The 12,723-nt window shown below is 49.7% G+C and overlaps 1 protein-coding gene across 1 annotated transcript; it reads right to left on the bottom strand.

The window, feature by feature from the left end:
- Window positions 1-583: 583 nt before the first annotated feature.
- Window positions 584-11,764, bottom strand: LOC148519379 (speedy protein 1-B-like). Its single transcript, XM_088476622.1, has 4 exons — window positions 11,672-11,764; window positions 8,766-8,851; window positions 2,866-3,025; window positions 584-736 (listed from the first exon to the last, which is right to left on the bottom strand). The coding sequence occupies exons 1-4, from the start codon at window positions 11,762-11,764 to the stop codon at window positions 584-586; spliced, it is 492 nt and encodes a 163-aa protein (XP_088332748.1).
- Window positions 11,765-12,723: the final 959 nt, after the last annotated feature.

The following is a 12,723-nucleotide window of genomic DNA, read 5'->3' as shown; positions in this document are numbered from 1 at the left end:
CATCCTCTACATCTCCCTGCCACTCACTGCCTCTTCCTGTCACTCTCTTCCTCTCCCTGTCACCCTCTCCCTGCTACCTACAGCCTCTCAGTGCCACCCTCTACCTCTCCCTGTCATCCTCTACATCTTCATGCCTCTCCCTGCATCTCTTTGACTCTCTATGCCACCCTCTTCTTCTCTCTGTCATACTTTGCCTCTCCCTGCCACCTACTGCCTCTGCCTGCCCCTAACTGCCTCTTTGTCACCAACAGCCTTTTCCTGCCACCTACTGTCTCCCCAGTCACCACCTGACACCCACTGCCTCTCACTGACACCCTCTGCCTCTCACGGTCACCCACTGCCTCCACAGTCACCACATGACACCCGCTGCCTCTCCCATCCACCCACTATTTAGCCCTGCCACCCTCTGCCTATCACTGTCACCCTCCTGGACTCATTGTCACCCATTGCCTCTCACTGTTTCCCACTACCTCCCCCTGCCACTTTCTGCCTCCCCACATCACCCTCTGCCTCTCCCTGTCACCCTCTATGTCACCCTGTGTTGCTCTCAGGATATTAACTTCCTCCTCTGGATGTAGCAGCTCTAGAGCAGTGAGCAGGAGGGGAATCTGGGCTGCTGAGGAGGGTCACACAGATGACAAGCCGGGATTGGATGCCCAGGATATTTTCTTATCGCCCAGCCATGGTGGAATTTTCTCTCTCCCGTCCATGCAGGATGACGGTCGTCTCTCGTCACCTAGGTATGGAAGAAAATGTAATTTAGATGGGGGCCACACAAGTGATTTTGAGGGTCATAATCAGCTCGCAGTTTGTTAGATGCTCTAGAACAGGGGTGGCCAAACTCAGTCCTCGAGAGCTACCAACCGTTCACGTTTTCCAGGTCTCCTCACAGAATCACAAGTGAAATAATTAGCTCCACCTGTGGATCTTTCAAAATGTGTCAGTGAATAATGACTACACCTGTGCACCTGCTGGGTGACCTGGAAAGCATGAACTGTTGGTAGCTCTCGAGGACCGAGTTTGGCCATCCCTGCTCTAGAATAAAGATAAACAGTATATCTTATGGGGCCATATAATCTTTTTTTTGGGTCCCTGACTGCCGATTATTGTCCGGGGCTCATTCAGAGTTGGCTGCAATATTAGAGAGTTATTATGATAACAGACATGTGCAAAAAGTTATGTATTTCTGCCTATACCAGAGCCTGATATATAGCTGGGAAATTGGTACCATGCATAATAAGGAAAATGTTCCCTTATACATGTAACTCACTGACACAAGTGTGACCTATTCCCCAGTGACAATAGGCCCAGCCCTGTGAGCCAATGCTTTAACCTATAGACATTCAGAGCATGATGCTGGCAAATAATAAGGAGGCTATTTATCAAAGAATATTTGCGGGATATCCCCCGGAAAAAACTAATAATTTCAGAAGTTATCAGGAGAAGGTTCAGTTTGCAATCACTTTACTTTAACACATCATAGGAACAGACTCCTACCAGAGCCCATGTCCCTGCATGTGCATTTTAATGCATCCCGGCACATAATTTCTCATTGCCATGATAAGAAATTATAATTAAAACCAGATATTTAATAAATGGGGCCCTTGGAGAGCTCCCCATCTACAGAGGGTTTTGTTTAATGTTCCTCAATGTTGGATAGATGTTCATTGTTTTACTGACTTTGGGCCTGATTCAGAGGAGCTCGCTGCTGGCGAGCGTTCGCTCTGAATCAGGGCATTTTTTTATTTTGAATTTTTTTCCGCCTCCAGGCCACTCGCAAAGCTGTGGGTGACCACCCACATCTTGTGCAAGCGGCCTGGCGATGGTCGCGATTATCGCGACCATCAGGCTTGCGACGAGAACCTGTGGTAGGGTCTCGGCTCCCGCAAGCCCGAGTGGACTGCCTGCTCTAATAGTAGGGCCACCCACAAAGAAACGCCTGTGTTTATGCAGCCACCCCCCCTCCCCGCCTACAAAACGGGGCGAGCTGTCAATCAACATTGACAGCCGCCCCGTCTTGTAGCAAGCCCCGGAGCGACTGAACTTAATTCGCTCGCTGTGGCTCGCGCATGCCGGACACGGCGCATGCACAGGGGCCAAACATCGACCCGCTTGCGAGTGGGTCTGAATCAGGCCCTTTGTCTTCTTAATAGTTATAGTTATTTATTTATATAGCACCACCAAATATGCAGCGCTGTACAGAGAGTATTTGTCATTCACATCATCCCTGTCCCATCGGACCTTACAGAGTCGGCAACTAATTACACTACCAGTACTTTTTTGGAGTGTAAGAGGTAACATGAGTACCTGGGGGGATCCCATGCAAGCAACTGAAGGACATACAAACTCTGCACAGATACAGGGCTGGTCAGGAATCAAACTCGTATCCCCAGCAGTGTGACACAACAATACTAACCATTGTGCCACAGTGTTGCCTAGTTCCTATGCAGAGGATCCCCCAGCTTACAATGATTAATATAAAACAAGGAAGCACAGCCTATCTGTAAGTGGGATTCTGTCTCCGCTCTTGAGCGTCTTTCCCAGAAACAATTCATCCTCAGATGAATTTGGGTATTAGCATACTGTAACTAGCAGGGACTAAAAAGACTGAAAACATGATTTTTAATGTTTCAATGATGTTGCAGCTGATGCAGATAATCCATAACCTGCACAAAGCACAGTAAATATTTTATTCCCAAATGCTCCAGAACTTCATTTTGTTACACTGGAATTAAATGTTTTCTCTCAGATACATAAAACATTGTAATGATCATTGTTGATAAGTGAGCTGGTGTGTACATAACTCTGCCATACACCGCACCTGTACACACATATCTCCAACACTCATTGTACCGTGTTACACACCTCGTCCAGTTCTTCCTGAGTCACAAATGTTCTGTGCTGCATTCTGTGCCACAGGGCGTCCTTCACCTTCCAGAACTTCACGAGTGGTATATAGCGGGCAATCTGGCGTTCCAATTGGCGGTAGAGCATGTCACCCTCCTCCATCTGGTTTGCAAGATACCTACAGAAACAGACCATGGGAAGTCAGGTTTCTGCCCTATAGTCACCAACTTTACATAACATCTTCTTTGTATCATTATTACAGAGAACCTACCATGACTTTCAAAGCTCCTGTTTTGTTACATACAAAGCTATGACTAGACTGTGGTGTGGCAGAGGGTGTATTTATCACAGGGTAGAGACCTGGGGGTAAATATACTAAGATTTGAGATGGTCCCGATTTTCAAAGTAATTTATCTCACTGGTAGTCGCCAAAATTCAGGTGATTTAATACATTTTTTTCTTTCAAATTTACCAACAGGCGATTTGAGGCTACATGAGTTTGCCGATGGTGAAGCAGAACGAGATATCTCTCCCGAGTTACTCGTTTTGCAGGAGATTACTCACCCGAGATTGCAGTGTTTTCTCTCTGCAAATCTCTCCCGAGCTAGCAGCCAGCACATATCAGTGAGATATGTGCTTGCTGCTTGTGTGTTAATACTTGTAAAAAATAGATATGTTTTTTTTTTTTAAATTACTTGAGGTCCCCCCCCCCAAAACACTAACCAGCCTTGGGCTTTCCAGCCTGTCCTGGTTCTTAATTTAGAGGGAAAAAAATGTGTAGGGTTCCACTGTAAATTACAAACCAGCAACAGGCAGCAGGGACAGAGCTGGTTTTAAATATACGCAGAAAAAAAATGACGTGAAGTTCCCCCATATATTTCAAACCTGCCCAGGACCCTTTCTAACGGGGGACTGATGCCACAGCCAGGGGTGCCCTTTTACCGGGCCCCCAGCCGCAGCATCAGCCCTGACCGTTAGTCAGCCCAGGCCAGGGATCCCTGGGGAGTTGGGGACCCCCCCAATAAAGAGGTCACCCTCTCCAGGGCACCCTTGGCCTAGGCTGATAGCCCGGGGCTATCCCCGCCACCCCTGGGTGGTGGGTGGTGAGTTGATAGTGTTTGGTGTAGTGTAAAAATTTGAATTTTCATCATTGTCTTTACAGTGCAGGTCCCAGCAAGCCTCCCCCGCATGCTGGTACTTGGAGAACCACAAGTACCAGCATGCAGGGCATTAAAGGCCCACTTGTACCTGTAGTTCACCTGTAAAGAAATGGTTAATAAAACACACAACACACCGTGAAAATAAAGCTTTATTGCATCCATAAACACACTTACACATACTCACCTGTTTCCAGATGTTCATGTCACCTTTTCAACGTAAAGTATCCCATCGAATTACCTGTAAAAAAAAGATCCAATACTCACCTTTATGTCCCCCGATGTTCTTCGCAGAAATCCAATACTTGCCCTGGATACAGTGTAACAACATGCTTCTGTATGGTGATATACTGCGCTAATGTCTGCTCGTGGGAACGAGTTTACTTCAGTCCCGGGCCGCTGGCCAATCAGCGGCGGCTCACATTAGCGGCCGCTCATTGGTTGGGACCCACGTTTAGCCAATGAGCGGCTCCTCCACGTGGGTCCCAGCCAAAGACCGCCCGCTAATGTTAGCCGCCGCTGATTAGCGAGGGAGATGAGAGAAATCTCTCTCTAACTCTCCCGACTTTACCTTTAGTAAATTTGCAAGCAGGAAAAAAAATCAATAAATCACCCGAGATGGTCATCTCGACCTATCTCGATTCTTAGTAAATTTACCCCCTGGTCTCATTTACCAAGAGTCCGACATGATGCCTTTTCTATTAGCGCCATCTCAGGATGGCAGCAACAGGAAGTACAGCCTGAAATATATAATTTACAGAAAATATTTGATTCTGGCTGGAACTTTAAAAAAAGAATTGGGTCATTATATCGCCCCCAGAAATAAATAGTATTTTCTGGGAAGAGGTGTTAGATATAATATAACATAAGTTATATCTACCACATATTTTTAGAATTTAAAACTAACTTCCAGTTACAGGTGTGCACCAGGCCCAGCACATGCCCAGAGGAGAACGGGTGTCTGTGCACATGTCTAGTTACATGCATGCACCAGGCCCAGCACATGCTCAAAGGAGAACTGAGGTCTGTGCACATGTCTAGTTAAATGCATGCACCAGGCCCACCACAGGCTCAGAGGAGAATAGGGGTCTGTGCACATGTCTAGTTACATGCATGCACCAGGCCCACCACAGGCTCAGAGGAGAATAGGGGTATGTACACATGTCTAGTTACTGGTGTGCACCAGGCCCACCACATGCTCAGAGGAGAATTGGGGTCTGTGCACATGTCTAGTTACATGCATGCACCAGGCCCAGCACATGCTCAAAGGAGAACTGAGGTCTGTGCACATGTCTAGTTACATGCATGCACCAGGCCCAGCACATGCTCAGAGGAGAATAGGGGTCTGTGCACATGCCTATTTACATGCATGCACCAGGCCTAGCACATGCTCAGAGGAGAATTGGGGTCTGTGCACATGTCTAGTTACATGCATGCACCAGGCCCACCACAGGCTCAGAGAAGAATAGGGGTATGTACACATGTCTAGTTACTGGTGTACACCAGGCCCACCACATGCTCAGAGGAGAATTGGGTTCTGTGCACATGTCTAGTTACATGCATGCACCAGGCCCAGCACATGCTCAGAGGAGAATAGGGGTCTGTGCACATGTCTAGTTACATGCATGCACCAGGCCCAGCACATGCTCAGAGGAGAATAGGGGTCTGTGCACATGTCTAGTTACATGCATGCACCAGGCCCACCACAGGCTCAGAGAAGAATAGGGGTATGTACACATGTCTAGTTACTGGTGTGCACCAGGCCCACCACATGCTCAGAGGAGAACTGGGGTCTGTGCACATGTCTAGTTACATGCATGCACCAGGCCCAGCACATGCTCAAAGGAGAACTGAGGTCTGTGCACATGTCTAGTTACATGCATGCACCAGGCCCAGCACATGCTCAGAGGAGAATAGGGGTCTGTGCACATGTCTAGTTACATGCATGCACCAGGCCCAGCACATGCTCAAAGGAGAACTGAGGTCTGTGCACATGTCTAGTTACAAGCATGCACCAGGCCCAGCACATGCTCAAAGGAGAATAGGGGTCTGTACACATGTCTAGTTACATGCATGCACCAGGCCCACCACAGGCTCAGAGGAGAATAGGGGTATGTACACATGTCTAGTTACTGGTGTGCACCAGGCCCACCACATGCTCAGAGGAGAATAGGGGTCTGTGCACATGCCTATTTACATGCATGCACCAGGCCCAGCACATGCTCAGAGGAGAATTGGGGTCTGTGCACATGTCTAGTTACATGCATGCACCAGGCCCACCACAGGCTCAGAGAAGAATAGGGGTATGTGCACATGTCTAGTTACTGGTGTGCACCAGGCCCACCACATGCTCAGAGGAGAATTGGGGTCTGTGCACATGTCTAGTTACATGCATGCACCAGGCCCAGCACATGCTCAAAGGAGAACTGAGGTCTGTGCACATGTCTAGTTACATGCATGCACCAGGCCCAGCACATGCTCAGAGGAGAATAGGGGTCTGTGCACATGTCTAGTTACATGCATGCACCAGGCCCAGCACATGCTCAGAGGAGAATAGGGATCTGTGCACATGTCTAGTTACATGCATGCACCAGGCCCACCACAGGCTCAGAGAAGAATAGGGGTATGTACACATGTCTAGTTACTGGTGTGCACCAGGCCCACCACATGCTCAGAGGAGAATTGGGGTCTGTGCACATGTCTAGTTACATGCATGCACCAGGCCCAGCACATGCTCAGAGGAGAATAGGGGTCTGTGCACATGTCTAGTTACATGCATGCACCAGGCCCAGCACATGCTCAAAGGAGAACTGAGGTCTGTGCACATGTCTAGTTACATGCATGCACCAGGCCCAGCACATGCTCAGAGGAGAATAGGGGTCTGTACACATGTCTAGTTACATGCATGCACCAGGCCCACCACAGGCTCAGAGGAGAATAGGGGTATGTACACATGTCTAGTTACTGGTGTGCACCAGGCCCACCACATGCTCAGAGGAGAATAGGGGTCTGTGCACATGCCTATTTACATGCATGCACCAGGCCCAGCACATGCTCAGAGGAGAATTGGGGTCTGTGCACATGTCTAGTTACATGCATGCACCAGGCCCACCACAGGCTCAGAGGAGAATAGGGGTATGTACACATGTCTAGTTACTGGTGTGCACCAGGCCCACCACATGCTCAGAGGAGAATAGGGGTCTGTGCACATGCCTATTTACATGCATGCACCAGGCCCAGCACATGCTCAGAGGAGAATTGGGGTCTGCGCACATGTCTAGTTACATGCATGCACCAGGCCCAGCACATGCTCAGAGGAGAATAGGGGTCTGTGCACATGTCTAGTTACATGCATGCACCAGGCCCAGCACATGCTCAGAGGAGAATAGGGGTCTGTGCACATGTCTAGTTACATGCATGCACCAGGCCCACCACAGGCTCAGAGAAGAATAGGGGTATGTACACATGTCTAGTTACTGGTGTGCACCAGGCCCACCACATGCTCAGAGGAGAATTGGGGTCTGTGCACATGTCTAGTTACATGCGTGCACCAGGCCCAGCACATGCTCAAAGGAGAACTGAGGTCTGTGCACATGTCTAGTTACATGCATGCACCAGGCCCAGCACATGCTCAGAGGAGAATAGGGGTCTGTGCACATGTCTAGTTACAGGTGTGCACCAGGCCCACCACATGCTCAGAGGAGAATAGGGGTCTGTGCACATGTCTAGTTACATGCATGCACCAGGCCCAGCACATGCTCAAAGGAGAACTGAGGTCTGTGCACATGTCTAGTTACATGCATGCACCAGGCCCAGCACATGCTCAGAGGAGATTAGGGGTCTGTACACATGTCTAGTTACATGCATGCACCAGGCCCACCACAGGCTCAGAGGAGAATAGGGGTATGTACACATGTCTAGTTACTGGTGTGCACCAGGCCCACCACATGCTCAGAGGAGAATAGGGATCTGTGCACATGCCTATTTACATGCATGCACCAGGCCCAGCACATGCTCAGAGGAGAATTGGGGTCTGTGCACATGTCTAGTTACATGCATGCACCAGGCCCACCACAGGCTCAGAGGAGAATAGGGGTCTGTGCACATGTCTAGTTACATGCATGCACCAGGCCCAGCACATGCTCAAAGGAGAACTGAGGTCTGTGCACATGTCTAGTTACATGCATGCACCAGGCCCAGCACATGCTCAGAGGAGATTAGGGGTCTGTACACATGTCTAGTTACATGCATGCACCAGGCCCACCACAGGCTCAGAGGAGAATAGGGGTATGTACACATGTCTAGTTACTGGTGTGCACCAGGCCCACCACATGCTCAGAGGAGAATAGGGATCTGTGCACATGCCTATTTACATGCATGCACCAGGCCCAGCACATGCTCAGAGGAGAATTGGGGTCTGTGCACATGTCTAGTTACATGCATGCACCAGGCCCACCACAGGCTCAGAGGAGAATAGGGGTCTGTACACATGTCTAGTTACATGCATGCACCAGGCCCAGCACATGTGTCCTTATACAACTTTGCTCTAGTCACGGCAAAAAGTCCCGCTACATTTCTGATTTTAATCCTACTGCATATATTGACAAATCACATCCTATTACATTTGGCCCTGTCTCCTTTATTATGTGGACATACAGTAACTAGTATTTATGTGAGTAAATAACCTATAACTTGGCTAATAAGTTTTTCAGGGATCTATCTCCAGCTGTATCTGACTAATCACAGAGAGAAAATACTTACAGTGCGCTGTAAAAATTGAGCCAGGTGTATTTGCTGACAGCCAGGCCAGATCTCTGGAAATACACCAACACCATGGCCAGTAGGTACTAGAATAGAAACAGCAGTTATATAGTCAGAATGGAGATATTTTCCACCTATTACACACTAATGAGTATGAATATAAGGAAATAGTAATAGATAAGCAACAGTAACATAAAGACCTTGGCCCTCATTCAGAGCCGTACGCTCTGAATGAGGGCCGGGCTCCATGAAAATGGAGCGTCCTCCTGGACGCTCGTATAGCTGTGGGTCACCACCCACAGGCTATACGAGCGTGCATTTTGATGGCCGCGATGGTCGTGATCATCGCGACCATCGAAATTGCGAGCCGGAGCCTGCGGTTGAGGTTTTCAACCGCAAGCTCCGGAGTGATTTTGGCTCTATCAGAGCCAAAATCACTCCCACTGACATCACTAGTGATGTCAGTGGGCCGGCTTCTGACGGGAGGCGTTCCCGTGGGAACGCCCCCGTCAGGGAGGCACGCCCCCGGAACGCCTACCAAAGGGGGCGTGCTGTCAATCAACATTGACAGCACGCCCCCTTTGATCGGACACAACGAGCGAAGGACTTTCCTTCGCTCGTCGCGTCTGGCGCATGCGCACGACGGAGCTCCCTCCGTCGTGCGCATGCTCAGTCCATAACATCGACCCACTTGCGAGCGGACAGCCGCTCGCGAGTGGGTCTGAATCAGGCCCCTTGTCTGACACTTCCTTGCAGTAATCTAATTCCTGGAACCTCTTGGTGACATCTTCCTCTGCAATGAGAAGCAGCAATGGTGACATGTTATATGATGTAGTGGGCAGTGGCGTAACTATGGAGGGTGCAGGGGGTGCGGTTGCTATGGGGCCCGGCGGCTTAAGGGGCCCGCCGGCCCAGCGATCGCACCCCCTGCACTTTCCATATGCCGGGCGCCCGCTGAGATTGTGTTACCAGCGGACGCCCGACTCCCACTCAAACCCCCGGCGGCAGCCGGAGGACGGAGCTCACTCCGTCTTCCGGGTCCCGCAATGCACTATGGGAGTGACGTCATGACGTCACTCCCATAGTGCCGAGGAGCGGACGCCGGGGACGGAGCTCAGGAATGAGCTCCGTCTTCCGTGTCCCGCAGTGCACTATGGGAGTGACGTCATGACGTCACTCTCATAGTGCCGAGGAGCGGGCGACGGGGCGGTCGGCGGCTTCACAGGAGCGGGGATAAGGTAAGTATTTTTTTGTTTGTTTTGTGTGTGCGCACGCGCCCGCGCGCGTGGGGGGAAGTTACTGGGATCTCACTACTGGGGGCATTACAGAGGGCTTACTACAGGGGGCTCACTATTGGGGGAAGCTACAGGGGGTCGCTACTGGGGGCTCACTACTGGGGGCAGCTACAGGGGCTCACTACTGGGGGCATTACAGGGGGCTCACTACTGGGGGCAACTACAGGGGGCTCACTACTGGGGGAAGCTACAGGGGGTCACTACTGGGGGCAGCTACAGGGGGTCACTACAGGGGGCTCACTACTGGGGCAGTTACTGGGGTCTCACTACTGGGGGCAGCTACAGGGGCTCACTACTGGGGGCAGCTACAGGGGGTCACTACTGGGGGCAGCTACAGGAGGTCACTACTGGGGGCAGCTACAGGGGATCACTACAGGGGGCTCACTACTGGGGGCAGCTACACAGGGCTCACTACTGTGGGCAGCTACAAGGGGCTCACTATTGGGGGCATTACAGGGGGCTCACTACTGGGGGCAATTACAAGGGGCTCTCTACTGGGGGCATTACAGGGGGCTCACTACTGGGGGCATTACAGGGGGCTCATTACTAGGGGCAACTACAGGGGGCTCACTACTGGGGGCACTGCGTAAGGGGCACCATTACAGTGAGCATTGCATAAGGGGCACCATTACAGTGGGCATTTAATGTTTTAGGGGAACTACTGTGGTTATTGTGTAAGACCTAAGTTAGGGGGGGCCCTTAAAAATTTTGCTATGGGGCCCAAAAAGTTCTAGTTACGCCCCTGGTAGTGGGCAATATTTATATAAACTTTTCTGCAGGTAACTGTGAAGAAGAGTTGATGTTGCCTGTAGCAGCCAATCAGACATTTGCTTTAATTTATATACTACTAGAAAATGTCACAATCTTATTGGATGAAATAGACGCTGACTTTTCTGCACAGTTATCCCTTATGCCATAAATGTAGTAATGTGGCATATTAGGCAAAACTTTACAAGGGAATTTCAATTTTATCATATTAAAGGTGAAATCATATTGTGCTGGGATGGGCGTACTCTGCCACCATGATATATAGGGACTGATGCTTGTGTGCTGTAGATACAACACTCGCATGGGAATGCTTTTTGTACAGATCACAGGGCCAGGAACAGGACAAACCTTTCCCTAACCCCAATCCTGGACACTCAGGCTGAGATGTGGGGGTGCAGGTATGAGGGGGGTTCCTACATCTGTACAGCGGTGATTAGTAAAGTCACTCTAAAGCTAGGTACACACTAAACAATGTGTACCCAGCGCAATATCGTGAGCAGCGAGACCTGGCAGTGGTGCCCGGCATTGGCAAGTGCTTACACATTCAGCAACATGGCCCCCGCTGAGGATCGCCTGTCGGACCAGCATGCAGGTCTGACGGGCAATGTCACTGACTACATGCCGGAGCGCACATCGTCAGCGACATAGCGGGTACACACTGGCCCATGTGTCTGATATGTTGTTTCGATCCATATTGTCTAGTGTATACCCGGCATAGCAGTAGTGTCTTTTGTGGTCTTAATAAATGGTAAAGCAATAAGCCGTACCCAGCAGTCGATAAAAGGCCGCTTTCTCCTCTGGTGTTAGCGTGGGAAACTGTCAGCCTTGGTCTTCTCCACTGACGTCCAGTCTTCTCCTCTTTGCTGCATGCAGCTCTGCACACATCCTGCTGTCTTCCTCTCCAGCGACATCCACTCTTTTCCTCTTTGCTGCCATTATCTCTGTGCTCGTCCTGCGGTGATAAATTATTCTCTTTTATATATGGTAATACTGAATACTTATTTATAAATGAAAGATTAGATCAGTGATCTGCCATCCATAAATGTACGCCTGCAATTCATATTTTATTGCGGAAATGCACCGACATGTTCGCCTAGCACATGAGGGCCACATACTGCAGGGGGAACTGCCGCTATTAAATGGAGATGCAGCTACATTTGCAGGACTACAGGCCTAGCTGACTATGCGCAGGGGGAAGAGAGTAATAATGTAACTTCAAAATCCTCCTAACAGTTTATAGCATCTACTTCTCTCATACAGATGTAGCCAGCCGCATCTTTGCCGCGATACGCCCGTACGTGCGCACGCATTGCGGCAAAGCACAGAAATTGCCAGTCTGCGAGCACTCGCAACCTGCGATTACCCCATTGAAGTCTATGATGCGCAAGTGCATACGCGCACGCCATAGATGCGGGCACACTAGTCGCGCCATCCATGCTGCTTGCATCGTGGGATAGATGAGCTTGGCTACATCTGTATTAACCATTCCTCCCAAAATCCTACATGCTCCAGCCTCATGTATGTGTTACAATAATTATTAGAATGAGAGGGCAGCAGACTATTTTTATCATGTGTCCTCTATCTCTGATTATTTTTATAATGCCAGTGGCGCACTCAGGGGAAGGAGAAGGGGCTGTCCCAGTACCCAGAAACACACCCATCATCATCTGGCCATAATCTACCTTATTAAACAAACATAAAGCATCCGTGGCATGTTTTTTTCTAACAAATATTAGATGTATACTGTATCTATAGCAAGGTTAGGTCCAAATCTACACACTGTGTGCCTGATTTCGGCTAATGCAATCGCAACCTCAATCTCTTACGGATCACAGTTGCTATAATATGCTAATGCCTTCCAGAGCTTAGCTGAGCATGACATACAACAGCATAAC

This window comes from Taudactylus pleione, unplaced genomic scaffold (assembly GCF_031769625.1).
Source record: "Taudactylus pleione unplaced genomic scaffold, aTauple2 ptg000190l, whole genome shotgun sequence".
Taxonomy (NCBI): Eukaryota; Metazoa; Chordata; class Amphibia; order Anura; family Myobatrachidae; genus Taudactylus; species Taudactylus pleione.
The sequence above is the reverse complement of the archived record's forward strand: the minus strand, read 5'-3'. Positions and strand labels throughout refer to the sequence as shown.